General features: G+C 37.8%; 2 protein-coding genes and 1 non-coding gene across 6 annotated transcripts in view; 2 read left to right on the top strand and 1 right to left on the bottom strand.

Moving 5' to 3' along the window:
- Positions 1–16790: 16790 nt before the first annotated feature.
- LOC131153763 (uncharacterized) lies at positions 16791–17495 on the top strand. The gene has a single exon (XM_058106220.1). It carries the CDS (start codon positions 16791–16793, stop codon positions 17493–17495), a length of 705 nt encoding a protein of 234 aa, XP_057962203.1.
- Positions 17496–18410: 915 nt separating this feature from the next.
- On the bottom strand, positions 18411–18482 carry TRNAT-CGU (transfer RNA threonine (anticodon CGU)). The gene has a single exon. It is a non-coding gene; the product is annotated as a tRNA-Thr (tRNA).
- Positions 18483–18589: 107 nt separating this feature from the next.
- LOC131154429 (uncharacterized) overlaps positions 18590–22452 on the top strand; it is a 59508-nt gene continuing 55645 nt past the window's right edge. For 3 of the 4 annotated variants that reach the window (XR_009136434.1, XR_009136435.1, XM_058107196.1), the window contains exons 1-2: positions 18598–18733; positions 19945–20305. Coding sequence is in view for 2 of the 4 variants with exons in the window: in XM_058107196.1 (XP_057963179.1) it covers positions 18638–18733; positions 19945–20305 (457 nt within the window). In the remaining 2 variants the exon portion in view is untranslated. Of the gene's footprint in view, positions 18734–19944; positions 20306–22452 lie in introns of all 4 variants that reach the window. The other variant, XM_058107197.1, reaches the window with a different exon arrangement.

Here is a 22452-nt window from a genome sequence, read left to right as displayed (position 1 = left end):
TGGTGTGAAATTAGAGCACAGAGCATAATTGCACATGTTTTGTGGAGTTCATCTTGTCCCTTTAAAAAAAAATAAAAATAAATTAAATATGTTGAGACACTGAGATATTAAGGACATTGAAGAGTTAAGCAACTTGATGCTCTAGATGATTTCATATATTGACAATCTTTGTAGATATATGAGCATATTTTTAAAAACATAGTGGAAATTATCACTAAGAATGAACACCACATTGATTATGTTTGTGAAAATTGAAGATCCTCCCCGAATATATGTATTTTTCACCAATATATCGATATAAATGTACCCCTAGTGTTCACATTTTAAAGCACTTGCCATAAGACGATCCGATTCCCATTTCATGAATCGAAATGTTACGCGTCTTAAGTAACATTTTTCCAAAAGATCCCTTCAACTCCTTTGAGGATGGCTGTTCGGATAAGCAATGAACCCTCAAAAGGCTACTGAACAAAATTGAACTTCAAATTAAGTGGCAACCCAACCCATAATGAGGCAGAGTACGAAGTACCATTTTGGAAAAATTACTCTGAAGAGCACCATCTCCAAGTTCTTTGATTCATTAGAATTTGTATACATCTATTTGGTTTATAGTTATTTCGTTAAGATATAAGTAACACACATCACTTATACATACAATTTTGTCTTGCGTAGGTTTATTTTATTTCCCGATCGCCGATCTAAATGGCAGGAAGCTCAAGCAGTGCTTCGGTAACGGTATTATTATATATAGGGGGAACATCATAACCGGATTAGATTGTATTAGGTATAGTACTTTACCAATTCGACCTATTCGAATTGGCCGTAGGTGTAAATTAAATAAATTATATACGAAGATATATAAGTATTTGCATATTGATCCAGATCAATATGCATTGCAGGTGATCTCAAGATACACTACGCGAGGGTTAAATAATACAGCCTTCTACGAGGCTGTTCCCATATCAGATGATTATGGGCTTGGCATTGTATTGGACGCACACTGCATCGGTGAGACATATTTAACGATGCAATTGTATGTCGATACTATCCCTCAAATGGGTGTAATCGCGGTTAGGTAGCCAGACGCGCCCGCGGAGTAATTGGATGAGGTCGGTGAAGACACCGAACAAACACATCAGGTCGATGTTGGTGCGGAGTTTCGTGCTATGTCTACGGTCGATTTTAACGGATATCCGGGATCATCATTCAAGCCGTCGGCATACGAAGCACCTGTTCCTGACACGTTTCGGCAAGGAGGTTGCGAAGACGTCCCGAGTGCGGGACCAGCATCGTTGTTCACCATTGCGAACCACGCATTGGACGAGGGCATGAACATTACGAACGATGTTCATCTTGAAGAAGAACATATGCACGAGCAGGAAATGGGTGAAGGGTTAAATGATGTCCCCGATGATGTGAACTTACCCCACCATGAAATAGACGACGCAACGTTTGACGCGCAATTCATGGGCGAGCTTCCGATGTACGGTCATATTGACCTAGATGCTGCAGATTTAATTGCAGTCGATGAGCTTCCTATACGCTCGACTCGTTGGGAAGAATCCTCTTAGTTGAGTAAGGGGATGCTGTTTGGATCGAAGGATCAGCTGAACACCGCAATGCAAATACATCACGCTCGCACCCACCATGACTTCCATGTGGTGCGATCTACCCCTAAGTTGTGGGTTGCTAGGTGTAAGGACCACGATTGCGCGTGGAGATTGCGTGCCATGTATTGGATGATATACCGTTTATTCAAAATCACCGAATATAGTGGTCCGCACACGTGTCTGAATGAACTTCTATCGCAGGACCATAACCAAATCACGTTGTCCCTCATTGTTGGGGAGATAGTGAATATGATAAGGGGAGATGCGTCGACGTCAATCGCTACATTGAAGGAGTTCATAGATCATCGATTCGGGTATTCAATCTCTTATAAGAAGGTATGGTTGGAAAAATAGAAGGCAATAGCCCAAGTATTCGGTGATCCTATGAAACGTTACCGAAGTGGATGGAAGCAATGCGCGCGTACAATCCTGGGACTATAGTCAGGTGGAGGTCGACTCCTGTTCCAGGTAGCGAGAACAGCGCAACCTTCGTATCTGTATTTTGGTCATTCGGAGCATCTATTCAAGGTTTTCGTCACTGCCCTCCCGTTATATGTGTGGACGAGACACACTTGTACGGTAAGTACAAGGGCAAACTCCTTATTGCGACGTGCCCCGATGCAAATAAGCAAATATTTCCCCTTGGATTCGCTATTGTGCAAGAGGAAAGCCTCGACACTTGGAATTGGTTTCTGTGTTGTCTGCGTCTGATTACCGATAGGGACGACATTTGCCTTATATCAGATCGGCATCCAGGGATTATCGCTGCGGTGCAGCGCAATCCTGATTGGCAACCACCACGTGCGCACCACCGATTCTGCCTTTGACATGTGGTGAGCAACTTTAATACGAAAGTTCGGAGTGTCAATCTCAAGCGAATGGCTGAGCGAGCGGGAAGGGAGCTCAGGTGAGAAAATTTGACAAGTGGATGGAGAGGATATTCGATGAGAGTGGAGAGCAAGCGAAGTCATTTTTCGATCAGATCCCTCCTCATATGTGGACTTAGTGCCACGACGGTGGAAAGAGGTATGGAAACATGACCACCAACCTAGTTGAATGTTTCAACGCCGTCCTAAAAGGCGCATGTAGCCTTCCCATAACCACCTTTGTGCAACTAACATTTTATCTCGTTGCACATTATTTTAATAACCGACGGGAGGCTGCTCGTAATGCAATATCTAGAGGAAATACGTTGACTCCGCATATATTGCTAGCGATGGAAAGAAGGAAGTTGAAGGCGACCGGACAACGAGTCACGATGTTCAATCGATCTAAGGGTACTTTTAGCATCACGACCACGCAGCTGGGATCCTATAAAGGAAATAATGTCCAAACTTGGAGCATCCAGAGGCGCGAATGCTCCTGCGGGAAGTGGCAATCTTTACATTATCCCTGCTCTCACCTTCTCGCAGCCTGTGCCGAGACACAGCTAAATGCAAGCCAGTTTATTGAGCCATATTGAAGCACTGCCGAGCACTATGCAACATATGCTGCGAAATTTTACCCAATTATGCATGAGGCATATTGGCCAGCTTCCTCATTGCCGAAATTGCAGGCAAATCCTGCATACACTCGACATAAAGGTTGGCCTAGGTGGCTCATGTATACAGAACGAGATGGATGCCCGGGAAGGTCGGAAAAATATCACGTGTAGCATATGTCTTCAAGAAGGATATAACCGCACGAGATGTTCAAGAAGGACACAACCTGGGGATGCAGCTGGACCTTCGCACTGACCTATAACTTATAGGTTGAATGACGTGTCGCACACATTTAATTGCCATAAGAGGGGCGAAAGAATGAGTATGGGTGCTGTCCAAACTTCTATCTCTTTGTTTGACACACGTTCCATACGCAATAAAAACTAGGTCACATATTTTCATTTGTACACGTTTAGGATAAAGCCTAAGATTTTCATCCAATTCCAGCATACAAAGCAGCCGTGACAGATAAATTCTGATTAATTGTATGTTTATGCTTTCACACTTTCGCTTGCTCGAAGGATCGATCCAGGGCCGTCCGACACTAGTGTACTGAGTATGGGCTATCGTCACCGGTCAGTCGGGCGTGGACCGATTCGCATGCTGAGGTGTTATATTACCGAGGGGGCAGTCAGAGCATACATGATAGGATAGGCGTGGACCCCCGCGTTATTGATTGGATACGGGACGCGAGTTTTTATGGGATATATCAGATTGATCATATCCAGTTAGATTGGTATCTTGTGACCGCATTGGTGGAGCGATGGAGGCCAGAGACACACACGTTCCACTTGCCGCACGGGGAGGCGACTATCACCTTACAGGATGTCGTGGTGTTGTTTGGGCTGCCGATTAATGGGTTGCCCTTCACTGGTCGTACAGCTGGACCGGTACAGGAGGGAGGCGCTGGTCAGGGGGGAGCACTTCGCCGCATGTGTGAAAGATTGTTAGGAGTGGTGCTTCCAGATGGTGAGCTTGTTGGTGCCTGCATTCGCATGCGGTTTCTGGAGGGGGAGATGTTTCGCCAGCTCCCGACTGATGCCAATGATCACACTGTAGCGTGTCACGCACGTGCCCACATGCTGCGATTGATATGTTGGACGCTGTTCTGCGACCTATCAGGGAGTTATGCACACTTGATGTTCTTTCCACTCCTCGCGGAGCGAGCAGAGATATGCCATTATAGTTGGGGCTCTGCAACGTTAGCCTAGCTGTACCAGGAGATGTGCCGCGCCACTGACGTTTTACACTCACAGATCGGAGGAGCACTCCGCTTATTGCAGGTTTGGGCGTGGGAGAGATTCACGTCGTTAGCTCCTACCCGCCGCGGTCTCCGGCGTCTTATTCAGAGGGACAAGGACAACCGCCCGATTGACCCAGCTCTACTCGCGTGGAGGTTAGTAACTCCACTTACAATCATTTCCCTATATAAGTGGTACGTATATTGAGTTGTACTACGTACTGGTCGTTACACCTTGTTAACTTATGTTTCATTTTTTACAGGTGGAGGGATCATTTGTTGGCACCTAATGTTGTGCAACATACGCTGCCCTGGTACAAATTCGAGCTGGATATGCACCGGGAGCACGAGGTAGTATCGGTTATGTGTATTGATAGTATTTTGCATTATTTGCAGATATTCTCGTCCCACCTCTTACATTTACCATATGTATACGTGCAGTTCGTATGGGTGTCATACACTGACGACATTATAGCCGACGTACCGACTGGCTATGCAGTTGGGTCGGACCTATGGGTTGCCCGAGTGCCACTCATATGTTTTCATATTGTCGAGTGGCATCTCCCAGACTGAGTGATGCGCTAGTTTGGCTTTCGACAGGGCATCCCAGGCTGCTTCTGTACTTCGGGGGTCGATGTACGTGGGGACGACTTGCACGAGATTGATGGTCGCGGTCAGGGGAACACAGATTGGGCTGCCGAGCATGCGATATACGTGAGTGTGTGGGGACATAGGTAGGAGTACATCGTGGAGGGAGTGCAGCCGGACGCGCCGATGGGTCCAGAGGATCCGTATTACACGTGGTACAGGTCGATCACATGTCGCTTCGTAGATAGGACTGCGGCGGTCTACATGAGCCTCGTATGCTTACTCAAACGTATGCCTAATTTGTTACCATTTACATTAGCAGTTTAATGTACTAACCACTATTTTCATATGCTGCAGACTGACGTATTACACCAGGTGGACTCGCTATCATCAGACCTCACTGTGAGCGATTTAGCGAGAGCTGGTTTGGACATTGCTTACGAGGATTGGCAACGGATCCCTACCCCACGTCGGGCCTCGGGACCACGAGGTGGTCGAGCAGCTCCAGTACGAGGGGATCGAGCAGCTACCTCCAACTGTCCATTGAGTCCGGCCTTCTCACTGCCCATTGTACATGAGGAGTTCGTATTTGGGCCGTCCGCACCGTATGCCCCATCGACAGCTGCTAATATTGCAGGAACCTCTAGTCGATCGGCGGATTATTGATCTGACTTTGCCGTGACCCCGCCAATGTCGTACTTACTAGACGACCCTCTTGATGCAGAGGAGGTGGACACACCCGGGTTGCCACCACGAACTCGTCTAGAGACTACATACAACAACGCTCCCTGTCCGCTTCACCTAGAGATAGATTATCCAGTACCTATGGGCGGAGACCACAGACATGCAGCCCCTCGATGTGACCGAACGCCAGACACGGATGAGCAGCCAGGTGAGGGCAGACGCAGACGGCAGCCACTCGACACCGAAGACGACCTCCATGCGGCACCGAGTAGGCGATATATGTATTTGTTAATTACTTCATTCTTTCATTTGTACATCAAATATATGTTTACAACTTCATATTTAGATAATGTATTTATTCATTACTTCATTTGTACAACATGTGTTTGTTTAGAATATATCATTTGTACATAATGTATTTGTTTAGAATATATCATTTGTAAATAATGTAATTGTTCTTAATTCTAAATATAATATTGTGAACATACTGGTATCAATTGTAAACAGGATTATGTCTTCTTTGCAGAGGTGCGTGGATGGATATGCTCAATTTGTAAAAAAAACTTTGACGAAATTAGTATTAGTAATTTGATAGGTTGAATGTATACGCATCTCATAAATTTAACGTTGTGAACATACTGGTATCGATTGTAAACAGGACTATGCCTTCTTTGCACAGGTGTGTGGATGGATATGCTCAATTTGTAAACAGGACTCTGTCGAAATTAGTATTTGTAATTTGATAGGTTGAATGTATATGAATCTCGTAAATATAACGTTGTTAACATACTGGTATCAATTGTAAACAAGACTATGTCTTCTTTGCACAAGTGCGTGGATGAATATGCTCAATTTGTAAACAGGACTCTACCGAAATTAGTATTAGTAATTTGATAGGTTGAATGTATACGAATCTCGTAAATGTAACGTTGTGAAATATAATTTAGTCTCTCTATTTATGCTTTTTAGGTTTTATTTCTACTTTGATTTTCACAGTATTGAAAGTAACACCAAACGAACCTTGAGGAAAAAGCAAAGAATTCAATTAGGTGCAATTCAACTTGAATAGGGTGGAAATGTATACTCAATAAAAGAGGTGTATGATATGATGACTTATCTTTAGAACTACCCAAAAAAAATAAAATCCTAAAAAGTGCATACCGAGTCATTTGTATTTCTACAACATTTAGTTCATGGCATCATTGTCTCCTTCCACTTTCGGATGCTTGGGAATTGTCTTACTCAATATACAAAATTTTCATAAACATAATAATTTTAAATTTTCATAAACATAATAATTTTAAATTTTCATAAACATAATAATTTTAATGTTTTGATCACAAACATATTGGTAATAGATTCTTTGGCATGGAGCATTAATCTTTTTTTGATAATAAGATTGATATGGAAAGGAGGGTATGTCTTATTTTTTAAAATATAATTTAATATTTTTTATCACTTCATAATTGTTGGCAATTATTACCAAGTTGCGAATCGAGATATGAATGAACAACTTCAATGAAAAATCTTTATTCTCGATAATGGAATTTGAACCAAATGAGGGCAAACATTGGAATACTTTGGAATCATTGAATGCACAAACCAAATGTCAAGCAAAGGTAGAAAGTTAAACATGAGGCAGACGGAAATAATAACCTGTGATCTGTAAAGGAGGAAGTTCTATCAACTCCTATCGATAATTGAGGCATATATGATGAAGAAATAAAAGTTAAAAAACATTAAATGCAGGACGGTGAAATACTCTTCTTCTCTAGTGAAATCCCTGGATTCTCTGCAGGCTTCAAAATGTCCGTCAGCAACTTTTACCCTACTAGCTGAGGCTGCTGCTTATTATCTTGTCCTCTCTTCCTTCCTGCAGCTGCCGCTGCCGATTTGGCATTTAACGACTTTTTCTGTGCTGTAGTCCTTGATACTTTCTTCCTCGCTGGCACTTGGGGAATTTCATGTTTATTCCCAACATCAAGAAAAATAAGTTTTGAAATGAGCAGAAGACTCTTTAAGTATAATTGTAGTACTTATTGGAGTAATGAAGAAAATGTTAAGATTTGAAGGTGACAGTCAAAATTCAAAATAAATGTCATAGATCACATGATTTCAATCATACGCAAGTTATAAATTTAGTAATTATAAGCTATTTGCTTCTACTAGGGGATTTCAACTGTGTCCTTTCAGCTGCTGAGAAGGACAATGGTCGGCCTGTCTCTGATTATGATACTAGAGATATTGGAGATTGCTTCTTCAACTCTAGTTTATCTGATTTGTGATCATCAGGGTGTTTCCTTACTTGGACAAATGGTACAGTTTGGAACAAATTGGACAGGGTGATTGCTAATCAGAGATGGATTCTGGAGGATCTGAGGGCTAAGGTTGAATTCCTTTTCCCTAGAATTATCTTTGATCACTCAATGTGCCTTATTTCCCTGTTTCAAGAGGAGTGTCTGGGAAGACGATCTTTAAAAATTTTCAACATGTGGACTCTAAACCATAATTTCTTGCACATTATCAAACAAGGTTGGGATGCGCAGGTCCAGGGCTTTGAGCAATTCAAATTGGTGAGGAGACTTCAGGGTCTGAAAAGACCTCTTAAGGCTCTTAATGCATCTCATTTCTCCCATATTTCGGCTAGAGCAGAGAAGGCTGGGAATGATGTGATCGAGCTCACAACAAAAACTGCACGAGAATCCCTCGGATGGTGACCTACAACTACTACTAAATGAAAGGAGAGGGACTGTGAAATGGTAGATGGTCTGTGTGTGCTGGATCAGAAAGCCTGGAATCTTTCCTTGCTCACAAAAACACTCCGGAATATCCACTCTAACAAAGACTCTCTTTAGTCCAAATGGGTCAATCAAATCTACCTGAAAGGTTAAAGTCTGTGGGAGGCCACGATAAAAAATGATGAATCCCCACTATACAAAAAGCTCATTGGAATTAAGAACCAGATTATGTCAAGATGTGTCAACCACCTGGATGCAGTGCTTCAGCTTTTTGAGGAATTGGACCTCGATCATTCTAGTTTTTCCATTTGCTATAACCTCGATCATTCTAGCTCCCCCCTATATCTACCCAGTGTTCCATGTAAATACTCATTTTGATCAATATATTTACTTTTCGATCAAAAAAATAGTATGATAAATTGATGGATCATCGACTCTCTTTGTGCTACAGATAGCGGCAATAAGTGGAACATGTTAACATTTAAATATTTCCTACTTAATAATAAAAATATATAAAGATTTTCCTATTTAATTAAAGATAATTACTGTATATAATGTATGACCGTTATATATTTTTTAACTAAATTACAAATTGATTAAGTAAATCTCGCTACTTGGAGTAGCGAGATTTAAACGCCAGGCTCATTCTCGCAGAGACGCGTGGCAGAAAAATCTCGCTACTCCGAGTAGCGAGATTACATCAGAGTCATTCTGGGAAATATTTCCCAGAAAGAGGTATTATTTAATATATTTTTTGGAAAAAAAGATAATCCAGGAAAAAACTCAGTTGAGTTAGGCAATTACTTTCAAATTCACACAAGCCTTGGGTGCAACTTTTAAAGAAAAAATGTCTCAAAAATAGTAAATATGTTCCATCATCATTTCCCTATTTATGTGTCCCATGTTTGGACGTCCATTATAAAAACTATTGAGTTGGTAAAAATGCTTGCAGTTTCATAATTGGGGACATGTATATATATTCTATTGGTATGATCATAGGGTTGAATGTCTTGGACGTATACATTGAAATTAATATCATGCACAAGGTTTATTTGTGAGTGCTTTCATAATGGGATAATGATGGGTTCGGAAGATGCTCATTAATATTTTTCTTCTTGATGTAGCAAAGAATATCATTTTTGTTCATTTGCCTTGATTTTTTAATATTAAGGATAAAGCAATATTGACGAACATAAATGGATGCTAATAAGTTAAATTTGATTAAGGAACTATAGAACATTATTTTATTAATGTGAATATATTGTGGCTATAGATTTAGAAGCTTTCTTTCTACAAAAACTAAATTTTTTTATGGCTTATTTACCAAGCCTATTTTTCTAATGACCTGTGCTTTAAAGGGGATTAACAAACTCTAATTTTTGGATATGATCCACCTTATTTGTGTTTTCCCAAAAGCAATATTTGTGTGGTTAGAAGGGAATCTTTTACCAAATAATAATTCTCTAATCATGGAGATTTCTTTTTTAATATATGTTTGTGCATGTAATATACTTGAGGTGTTGAGTCAACATCCAAAACCTTTTGTCTAGTTGAATGCATATGCTGATCTCCAAGAAATTTGCGTAAGGTATGTAAATTATAGCGTAAAGGAAACTTATGATCGGTGGGTTTTGAAGGTCTAATCCAAAACGATATGTGTTTATAGGATTAATGTCCAATATAATTGCACATGTAATAGCCATAAGACAGGGGCTGCCTTTGGCTTAGCATAATATGTAACGACTTGCTTAATTAACTGATTTTTTTTTTAAAAAAAAAACACTGTAACAATTAATATACTCTGATACCACAATATTAACCTAAGCAGCGAGAAGCATAATCATATTTACATAACCATAACCATAATATACAATACCGAACCAATACCACTCAATACCAGAGTACTACATGTTTTCCCAATATACACATATATCTGAATTCCCCAAAATACCCTCAACTAGCTAGGGTAATACAAAAATCCTCCCAAAACATACTCACTTTACTGACAGGGCACTACTGATGCCCCTCTATTTGCAAGCCTGATCTGCTCGCCTACCTGGATCACCTGAAAAATGTTTCAACATTGGGATGAGCCAACACTCAGTAAGAAGAAATATACTATTACTAGTGTGTGGCAAATGAGCTACTATATATCATGAAATCTGTTTTTATATAAACATGAATAACTGAATGCAAAAGTACAGTGTAAATAATAAAATACACCACCCCTTTCCATGTTGCTTAACATAGCAGTATTATAGGTTATAATTTAAAATACTTCTAGCGTATATAAGTAGAGTCTCTATTTTTGTAAATCCGTACGTATGTAATAGTAACTGAAACTGTTCCCTGTGGCTATCTGTGTCATGACATACCCTCTCATGACAAGGTTGTGCGGCCCATAGGCTGGATTTACCCTAGCTGGCCAACCAGGAATAAATCACTCAACTTCGTCAGTCGACCTGCCCACCTCAACCCATATCTGAATGGGGAGCCTAACCTCTTCAAAGGCTTAGGTGGTCGACTTTACCACGTATTATCTGAATAGGTGGTTGCACTCATAAAGTAACATAGTATCTATAGCAACGGTACCGTGCTCTGTAGCTGCAAGTCCAACAGGGTCTGTTATCATATAATACTTTTCTATACATATCTATTTGATTTACCATGATTCTGAAGTATTCGTAATAACCATGATGCTGCATAACTGTACTGTAATTCATATGTCGTAATACTGAAAACTGAATAATCATAACACTGAAACTGCATAATTATAATACTGATATTCGTGTAATCATGGTACTGAGATCCGAATAATCATGGTACTAAAATCCATAAAATCATGGTACTGAAATTCGCATAATCATAATACTGAAATTCGTAAAATCATGAAACTAGCATTCGTAAAACATATACTTGTACCATATTCATATTCACAAGCCACACCATACATAAATACATAATTTTCATAATTAAATAAGCTGTATAGTATTTTAAGAAATACCTAGCATAGTATATTTCCCTTACCTGACTACTGGAAAGCTCCTATGGAATACTAGCCTAACTCCCGCAGGGCTTCCTACAAAACACCCTGAAAATAATATATGCCATAACATAATATCAGTATTTCTCCGCCTACATTATTTTTTATAACTAACATAAGGTCAAAAGGGGACTAAAAGACCTTACCCTGAATTTGGGATGAATTTCAACTCTATTTTGCCGACGATCCGCTCCGACAGATTTGTAGAGAACTCCGCCAGGAGCATTGTGGAACCTTCGGATCGTCGATCCGGCGACTGGTGGGGCCGGAATCGAAAAGAGAAGAGAGAGGGAGACGTAGAGAGAGAGAGAGAGAGAGAGAGAGAGGCGCGGTGAAAATGATAAAAATCCCGGGTTTCCTCTATTTATAGGGTCAGGTTCATCGACGAGACACGTCACCTTGTTGACGAGCCCTTCATAAAATTCATCGACGAGACCTTGTATTCATCAACGAAATTCGGAGCAGCCCGAACCATCTCTCGGTATTTTCTCATCGACGAAGCCCTATGCTCGTCGACGAAGTCTACGGCCTCTTTCTGTTTCTGTATCTATTTCTCTCTCTTTTTCTATTATTTAAATACGATTATTTTTCGGGTCACTACATAATAGTTTTAGAAAGGTCATAGAATAGTTATTTATATTCATAAAAGACACTAGATTTCTTCAAATTAAGATACCTTGAGAATAATATCTTAGACAGATATTACCACTTGACTCAAAATAGAGGAAGGTAATTTTTCATTATTTGATAAGGGAAAGATTACAGATTTGCAGGGGGAGAGAGAAAGAGAGAGAGAGAGAGAGAGGGAACTTACTTGTAGGACAAGTATAACTTGTCTAGGCTGTCTCCCATCTTGAGTGGGAGGGAAAGGAGGAGGGGAAAAGGTAAAAAGAGGGATGTTTGACGCACGCCATTTTTTATTTATATTAAGGTTGTGTATATATCAGTTGCAACTTGCAATAAATTATCAAAATATGCAGCATAATATGTTTTGAAGGAAATATAAGCTAAAAGACCAAACAAAAAATACAAAAATTAGAGTTGCAACAAAGATTGACAATTGCATAAAGAAAGAAGAAAGAAAATGATAATAACAGTTGTAATAACATTGCATCAAAAACCAATGATAGTATGTCATAATAAAGCAACAAAAATAGTAAGTAAAACAAAGCACAAAAATGATGAAGGTTAACAAAAGAAACAAATATAGATTAACTTAAATAGATAGAGCGAGACATTAGATTAAGAGAGGGTGTATGAGGGAGATTATTAAAGATATAATAGAGAGTGATAGAGAACAGATATGTCGTGAGCAAGGACTTAAATTTCGGTCGAAATGTCAAAATTTTGATCGAAATTTCAAATTTCGAGGGGTCCCGAGAGGAAATTGAGAGACATATTCGATTTTGAAAAAATTCGACCGAAATTTCGAGCTTTCGGCAAATTTCGTTCGAAATTAAAATTTCAAAAATTTCAGCTGTTCTTCCGAAATTTTATGGAAATCATGTGGAAGAAAAAAAAAATTGGAGGGAGGAATTTCAACGCTATTCTGAGTATTCTTAGATTTTTTTTTGCTTTTCCTATGTGATTGTGCACGTTGTGAAACCCGTGAGCTTATATAGTGAAAAAACAAATCTCACAAAGATACTCTGCACTCTGCAGATCCATTATTCAACACAATAATTCCACCGACCACTACACAAATTATTTGTATAAATTAACATGCATTCGGATACATACCTCAAGCTCAAACTCTCAAAGCCTTCTTCTTCTTCCATCTTCGAACTTCAAAAAAAAAAAACCCTAGATTCCAAATTTCTGCTGCCTCCTACCTCCACCTTTGGAGTTCGAACTCCAGCCTTAGCCTTCGAATCCCCTCCTGTCAGCCCTTCGAGCCTCTGCCTCTAGCCTTCGGCTTCACCCTCCACCTCCATCATTGTCGGCGTCGCACACAGTCGCAGCCAACCACAAGAACTCCAGCCTGCAATCTTCCTTTTTGCCGAGGCTCTCGCAGAGCTGCGAGCAAGAAACCGAGAGAAGAGAGACGAGAAACGAGGGACGAGAGTCTGGAGCCCCTGTCGCCCCTCCCTCCACGAGCAGCAGCAGCTCCACAAAATAAAAGGGTTGCAAACTAAAGGCTGGTTTATATTTTAAATAACATATTTTAACTTTTAAGTTTTTTTATTTACTCAAAATCCCCCTTGCCCCCCAATATATTTACAGCAATGCCCTCCTCTCTCATTTACTATTTACCCCTTAGTTAATGTTACTAACTTACTAGTTACTACTTACTACTTTACTAGTATATTAAATAATAAGTTAGTATAAATGTATAATAAATAATTAGTTAATAACTAGTAAATTTAATAACTAAATAAAATTAGAATAATTTATTATTATTGTCTTATTATGGTATAAATTAATAAATTATTTCATTTATTTAAATATAGTCATATTAAAAATTTATTACTTAATAATAATTTTCTAAAAATTATCATTAATTTTGTAATTTTAATTTAATAATTTAATATTTCTCCTAGTAATTAATTTACCTTTATTTAGCATCTAAATATTTTTATTTTAAAATTATAGAGTAACATCCAAATAATTTTTTTTTAACAAATTTAGAGTAATTTAACACCTAATCAGTATAGCCTAGTAATTAAATAAATTAAAGTACGTATTAGCTTAATATAGTTTATATTATTTCATTTATTTGACTAATTTAATTTCCATAATTTATTGGTAATTTTGTACATTATCATTAAATTTAGTAAATTTAATTTAATATTTTAATGTTTGTCTTATTTATTAATATTATATTGATAATAAAACATCTCAAATAATTTTCTTTTAAAATTGTTGATTAATTTAACACCTAATTTTTGATTCATTGTTACCTTATAGGAAAGTAAAATTATCTACAAAAATGTCTAAAGGAAAAATACAAAATCCAGCATGGGAACATGGATACCCGATGCCCAATGTCAATAATGGATTTATTTGCAAATACTGCGGAATACAAATGAAGAGTGGTGGTGCAACAAGATTAAAAATGCACCTAACAAATTACTACCTGCAACATAATATAAAATTCTGCGACAAAGTACCTCCGGAAGTTAAGCAGGAAATGAGAATTGTTTTAGAAAGAAAAACAACAACTAAGGCCAACAAAATAGAAAGAATGGATCAAATGAAAAATAAATTGCGTGGGAACTTGATGCAATCACAACAAATTGATGAAGTTGATGATGTTGACGATATTGCATACCCGCCTGACATTTCTTCCTATGAAAGGTCTGCATATCGTCAAGCATTCTATGCTTCAAAACATACGGAATGAGAAAGAGACCAATCTCGTAGGTTTGCAGGTAGCCAACAAGGAGGCAGTTCAGGGGTTGGTAGTAGTGCAGGGCAACCTCCGATGAGGCGATCTTAAAGTGTGAGAGAACTAGACATATAACCATATATTTCAAAGCCTTCTCAATATTACAAGTCGGATGCAACAAAACAAAAAAACTTAAAAAATTTATTCAAAGGAGGTAAAATAAAAGAAAATAAATGAATAGGTTGATTTCAAAGTTTTTTATATATGATAATGTTCCATTTGAGAAGGCAAAATCACCTCATTTTAAAAACATGGTATGGGGTTGCCAATCAGCTGGAACGAGAGTAGATCCCCCGACACCCTAAGAAATCAGAACAAAATACCTTGATTTAGAGGTAAAAGAAATGAAAGACCACGTACAAGAAGTGAAGAAAAAGTGGGCCACGTATGGCTGCATTATAATGTGTGATGGATGGACAGACCCTACAAAATTATCCATCATAAATTTCATGGTTTACTCGAAAGGAAGCACAATTTTTCTAAAGTCGATATATGCTTCTGACAAAATAAAAGACCATGAATACATATATTCCTAATTAAAACATGTTGTGCAAGAGGTAGGAAAGCAACATGTTGTCCAAGTGGTGACCGATAATGGTAGTGCCTATAAGAAAGCGGGTCTAAAATTAATGAAAAAAATCAACTTGTATTGGACTCCTTGCGCCGCTCATTGTATTGATCTCATTTTTGAAGAGATCGGAAAAAGAGAGGCAATAAGCATAGTGATCTTGCAGGGGAGACATATCACTAATTTTATATATAATCATGAATGGTTGCTTGCTAAAATGAGGGAGCACTGTCAAGGGGATATTGTGCGTCTAGGGGCCACACGATTTGCTACAAACTACATTGCACTTGATAGCTTACAAAAAAAAAAAAGTAAGTTTAAAATCTCTATTCACATCTGATGAATGGGCTGAGCATGCTTTTAGTCGAATAAAAATGGGTAGAGAAATTGAAAGTATAGTTCTTAACCATCAATTTTGGGATCGAGTGACAAAAGTTTGTAACATTTATGAGTCTATATATCGAGTATTGCGTATAGTTGACAGTGAAGTGTGGCCAACATTAGGAGTTGTGTTTGAAGCAATAAGCGTGATGAAAGAGGCCATTGAAATAGGTGCAAGAAGTGCAAGATGGGTTCTAAAAATCATGTGGGAAAGAACCCTTGAGCATCCTTTTCATGCAGCAGGTATAAAATATTTATAAATTTCAAGAAATTCATATATCAAAATACTTATTACATATTTATATTTTACTTTATTTGATTAGCAGCTTATTTCTTAAATCCAAAATGTCAATACAAAGAAAGTGTTGGGGAAGATCCTTATTTTCTTGATGCAGTTCACAAAATTTTTAACACCCTTGAGCCACATTCCTCGTGCCTGGATCAAATTGGAAATGAGGTATATTTTTAAAATAAATTTAAATAAAATGAGTCTTAATCCATGTTTAATTATTTAATAACAATATTTTTTTTAGATTATTATATTTAGAGATGCTAAAAGAAGCTTTGGAGAAGCAGCTGCTAAAGCAATTAGGGCAACCATGGCACTTGGTACGTATTTTTATATAAATGTACAATACAAAGTTACAAACTTCAAGTACAATCTACTAAGTATTAAATACTAACTTGTGTTCTTAAAACATCTTGCACAGCTGATTGGTGGATGATGTATGGATCAAGTGCTCCAATCCTAAGAAAGCTAGCATTGCGCATTTTGTCACAAACCGCATCTTCATCAGCTTGTGAACGAAATTGGAGCACATTTGCACTTATTCACACAAAGCAAAGAAATAGACTAGCCTACAACAGACTTCAACAGTTTGTTTTTTGTTATTACAACATGAAACTTCGAATAAAAGATATGGAGGCCGAAATAGACAAAGTGGCTGAACAAGATCCCCTGGACCTTCTTGACATATCAATTGAATTGGGTGATGAGGATGAGTATCCACTTTTTCAACGGATTAGGCCATTCCATCTTGATGAATGAGACGGAAGTCCTCATCCACAAATGGCCAAGCATGCACAAGATGACTTTGACATTGATGTTAATAAGGTAATGATAGAAGAAGTAATATCTAGTAGTGATGATTCTCAAATGAATTTTGGATCTAAATATGGAACTTCATCCACTATGCCTTCTGGTGGTGATGATGATAATGACGACGATGATGCTGGTGGTGACGGATCTAACCCCAACGGTAGTAGTGGGCAAGGTGGTGATGGTGGGGACTATGGAGGAAATGAAGGATGGCACGATTATAGACCAGAAGTGGAATATGCATGTCCTTCCCAACTAGAAGATGAGGGTCCACAAAGAGAAACACGTCCAGTTGATAGGCAGTACAGTCGTAGAAAAGGAAAAGGGAAGATGCATCAAATAGAAGAGGATACCTTTTCCCTTAGAACGGAATCTATGAGTATAGGAACAGAGCACAACTCTAATAGTTACGGTGGTTATGAATCTACACAAAACAGCTCCTCACAATCTATATATGACCAACCATTTTCTTATGCAAATGAGCAGACACAACAATATGGAAATTGGCAACCACATGTTTATGGGTATGGACAAACATGTCAAGAATATGGGTATGAGTATGACCAGTATGCAAATGCAAAACAATCATATGGACATACACAACAAGTAGAACCTGCAAGAAGAAATCCTAGCACACGAAGATCTTTTGGACGAGTAGAAACTGCCATGAACTAAATGACTACGGAGAAGTATGAACAACACATGTACACCTATACTCAATATTTTGGAAATTATATGACATAGAGTGATTATTGTAAACAATATATGTCATATCGAAATTCTAATGATAGGGATAGGGGAAATGACTTTGAGCCACCAAGAAAGCCCATGTGGTATTAGATCATTAAATGTATAATTTTTATTGAAAATGTAGTTGTTTAAATGATAATTTGTTGCCTTAAATCTTAAAGGAATAGTTTCAAAACTTTATAATCATTTGAATGTTTTTCAGTTCATTGTTTGTTTCGTGATATGCAGTTTAATATCCTACACACTAGAAACATGTCATGTATGCATTTTTTAATGTATTTTGATACCATATTAAGCATAATCATCTATTCTAATATTTCCTAAAGTTTTATTGTAAATTTCCATCATTTACTATAAATTTTCGTAATTTCTTTAAATCGAAATCAAAATCAAAATCAAAATTTTCGTAAATTGAGACCATCGAAATTTCCATCGAAATCAAAATTTAAGTCCTTGGTCGTGAGGAGATGAAAGAATACCTAACCATGTGAAGTTATTGGCCTACTAAAAAAAAAAAACATGTACAATTCTTTTGTTAGAGGAGTTATATTATTAATAAAATAAAAATAAAAATAAAGTACTATGCTTTCTTTTAAATTGAGTTCTTACACTTCTTATTTATAAAATGCTACAAAAATAACTTCTTTATTAAAAATAAAAATGTTGAAATGCAAATTGAAAAGCAAAATGAGAAAAATGATTCTCCAAATTTATAGTTGGAAAAACATTACAACTCTCTGTTTTGTTTTCTATTTTTTTTTTACCTCTCAATAGGACATGTTATTTATTATGCATCATTTAGCTTTGCACCACGCAGAAAATTGCAAAAACGTAATTCAGAGCCCCCGGCGAGGATCGAACTCGCGACCTTTCGCTTACGAAGCGAACGCACTACCACTATGCTACGGAGGCAGATGCTTGAGGGTCACAATGATAATTATTTTCTCTATCTGTGACGCTGCCGCCATGCGCAACACCCTTTTACCCCCCGCCCCCCCCCCCCCCCCCCCCCCGGGGCAAATCCATACTGTAGCGAACAGCTCAGAGCAGAAGCAAGGGAAACAGAGATGTGCGGAATCGCGTTGATCATCTCCGGCGTTCGTATTGATTTATCATCTCTGCTCCCGGATTACACTCCCCCGCCGCCTTCCAAAGATGATCAAGTATGCTTTCAACTCCCTCAATACACTTACTGCAGTTAGTTTGTTTTCGAATGGTCTTATCTTTTTATTTTTTATTTTTTCTTTGTCCGCAATAGCCTATCGTCTTCAATCTTGATAGAATTTGTATGTTAAACTTGTTCAATGCCAAATGGGTATCATTAGTTCCCCTTGTTTTTAAATTTATTTGAGTATCTTAATTGCTAGCACGAAGTTTATGGCCCATACTTAATATAAACGCTGATTATAGAGCCTACACGCATGAATGCTGATTTTTGTAGCACCTTAAAGGACATGCGTTTTTGTTTTTTTTTTTTCCACCTTACTTGTTTAGTCCTCGTAGTGCCCTTAACTAAAATCACATCAAGTTCTTAGTGTTGGTGCATTGGTGGGTCTTCCTCGAACATGATCAGAATTTTTTTTTTTTTTGGGTGGAAAAAGAAGAGATTTTTATTGAAGAGAAGAGATAGTACAAAAAAGGAGCATAATAAATCCTCCTTAGAAAATAAAAGAATTGAAGAAAATAAAAATCAAAACAAAACTGCCCACAACGAGGCTAATGCTAGATCCTGTCATAATAAATCCTTCATAGAAAATAAAAAACTGAAGAAAAAGGAAAATCAAAACAGCACTGGCCACAACGAGGCCAAACACTGGATCGTCCCAAAGGATAGACAAAGACATATTCTTCCCATGAATATACTTGTGTTCGTCTTCAACTGAATCTCACACAAAACAGAGAAAAACCTGCACCTTCACAGCACCGAACCATCTCTACTCCTCTCAAATCCAGAAAAAGAGGTTGCCAAAAGATCCTCCAAGGTTAAATAATGTTTTGTCATTGTATTTGTTTTGTGCCATATCAAGCTTATGGGTGCATTAGCCTTTCACAATGTTGTATTCTGACACAATTTTCCAAAAAAAAAAAAAGGATGGCATGGCTATTTTGTTTAGTATTGTTTGACAGTAATTGTCATACTTTCTGTTTCCATGGATAGAAAAAGGAAGAGCACTCTAGGTCTACAGGTTAATTTCATGAGGACTGTTTGTTTGGCATTGTCTGCTGCAATTGCTTTAGGTTTTGATTATGCATCATGGTCTAGTGAAACATAATATTTTATTTAGTTTCTTTGGAGACATGTTGATGGTGCCATCTGATATTTCTTGAGGTTGAAGTGTTTGATTCAAGTGACTAATCTCAACTGGTACATCAGGTTGTGTTTTCGGTGCATGATCTTGAAGCAGCTTTACAGAGAAGGGGTCCTGATAGCTTGGGAAGCAGGAAGGTTTTCCTTCATTCAAGGATTTCAAGCTCTGTGGAGGATCAAGACATTTTTTCTATCATGGAGGGAGGGGATGAAATAAAAGGGAATGGATCCTGTTTGCAATGTTGTAGGAATAAATTTGATTGCTTGTATTCTGCAAATGGAGAATCTTGCTGGCTACAAAATAGTTTCGATGTACGAAAATGTGTTCCAGAACTGCACTTTATTGGTGCCACTTTACAGCTCAGAGGAACTGATCCCATTATTCAGCCTTTGGTGGATGCATGTGGGAATATCCTAATTTACAATGGTATGATTGTTTGCCCCTAGATTGCTTAATGAAAGCAATAGTTTTATCTTACAGGAGATGAAACTTTATATATTATGTGTAGATTCTTTTATCCTTGTCCACCATGTCATAGTTTGAATTCATGTCAGCTGTGCTTCCCATTGCACTTCCTTGTTGAGACTTAGTACTTTGTGAAAGTCATGGTGTTCTCCCAAGAGGGGGGGTGAATTGGGTTTATAAAAATTCTTTGAAGTGTTTTTCTGAATTTCCAACCTTTTGAAAACTTAAGCAAACACACAAGAATGACTTAATGTTAAATCAATCACAATCCAAATACAAACCAAATACCAATCACAAACCAAACAATAAACAATTACCCAATCACACAATACTTAACAAAATTGTGAAAGCTTGCAGCACTTTCTTATTTTAGCGTTTGCCAATTTTCAGTTTATAGCCCTGTATGAATGATTTTTAAGCGCCCCTGTTAATTAAGATTTTCGCAAACGGTTAATCAACGTACTCCCTTTAAGGTTTCCGCAAAATATTAACCAACGTACTTTCTTAGACTTAAAGCTCTTCTCAATCTCAGATTTTCAGTGAACCTGCACTTTGAATCACAGTTTGTATATGCTGAAATTTAAATAGAAATGGGTAGAGAGTGAGACCGAAATTTTTCACGAGGTTCGGCTTATTCTTAGCCTACGTCCTTGCCTTAGGCAAGACCACTTAAGGATTCCACTAACTCGTTCCTTTCCGGGCGGAACAAACCGATTGCAACCCTCATTTAGGGTGGAGCCCCCTCTCCAAGCGATATCCCACGCTCGGTTACAACGATCCAATCACCTGAACTGTCAAGAAACAGGAAACAAGAAACAAATATCTTTTGTACAAAGAATGTTCTTAGATAGAGCTGGTTAGTACAATTAAAATCACTATATACTTCAATAATAAATATCAAAAGAAATAGAGTTGAAGCTCAAGAACAATTTCACCGGAATACTTCTCTAGATGGAAATCAGCAATTCAGATTGTAGTGCTCAGAGAAGAATGATCAGCAGCTCAGAATTTCAGTAATTCTCATATTGCAAAAGTGAGCAAGAGAGAGCTTTGAGAGAACAAGAAAACTTTTAGCTTAAGAGCAGATTTTCAATTGCTTGGTATAAGTTTGATTCATGAAAGCATGTATTTATAGGCTCAAAAGGTTAATTCGTGTTCCCTAAGTTTACTTGGAGTATTTCCCAAGTTTTTACAAAATTTGGGGCACAAGAAACTTAATTTTGAATTTTAAAACTTTTAAAAAATATAGTTGTTAACAGTGTTTAGGCGCCTGAAGTCTCAGGGTCAGTCGCCTGAAGTTCTTTAAAATAGTGAAATTGTAACTAAAAATAGGGTCAGGCGCTTGAGGTGACAAGGGTCAGTCGCCTGAGGTTACACTGCTTCTTCAAAAATTCATTAGGAAAATCTTCAGACGCCTGAACTTATTTTTCAGTCACCTGAGGAAAATCTTTAGGCGGCTGAGCTTACACTTTAGTCGCCTGAACAGACAAAATTTCTGTTTTTCAGTTCAGTTTTCCAAAACACTTAGCTCTCTTGCTTTGTTACTTATTAAAACATTTTCCAGGGTTTTAAAACAAGCTCTCTTAGTCCAAGACAAACCCTAATGAGCTTTAAATCATTTCCACATGATTTTCACTAAGAAGTACTTACATAGATTCATCCTAAAGCCTTGAATACTTTAAGCTTTGAAGTCTTCATATGAGTTTTTGCTTTGAGTCCTCTGAGACTTTGGGCTTGAATCAATTTTAGGTTTCCAAATCATTTTGGTCCACTTGAGCTTCCTTTGGATCATTTTGAAGATGAGTGTGGCTTTATGGTCCTTGGTAATGTTGAACTTGCATTTCCTTTGGTATTTTGAACTTTGTCATTTAAGCATTCCTGAAACATCATCACTTAACAACACATGTTAAATCAACCTTCACTTGTTATCATCAAAATGAGATTCGAAAGCCATGTTAGGCCAACACTTTGCCCTTATCGTGTATGTATTCCAATTGTTTTAGATCACACAATTTTTTTATTTGGATGTTTTAATCTGATTGTGCGTAATATTTTATTTTTATCATTTGGCCATAGGGTCCTTGTACTTAAATAGCTGATCATTAGTT

Source organism: Malania oleifera, chromosome 4 (assembly GCF_029873635.1).
Source record: "Malania oleifera isolate guangnan ecotype guangnan chromosome 4, ASM2987363v1, whole genome shotgun sequence".
NCBI lineage: Eukaryota > Viridiplantae > Streptophyta > Magnoliopsida > Santalales > Ximeniaceae > Malania > Malania oleifera.
This window is presented reverse-complemented; position numbering and strand designations above follow the sequence as displayed.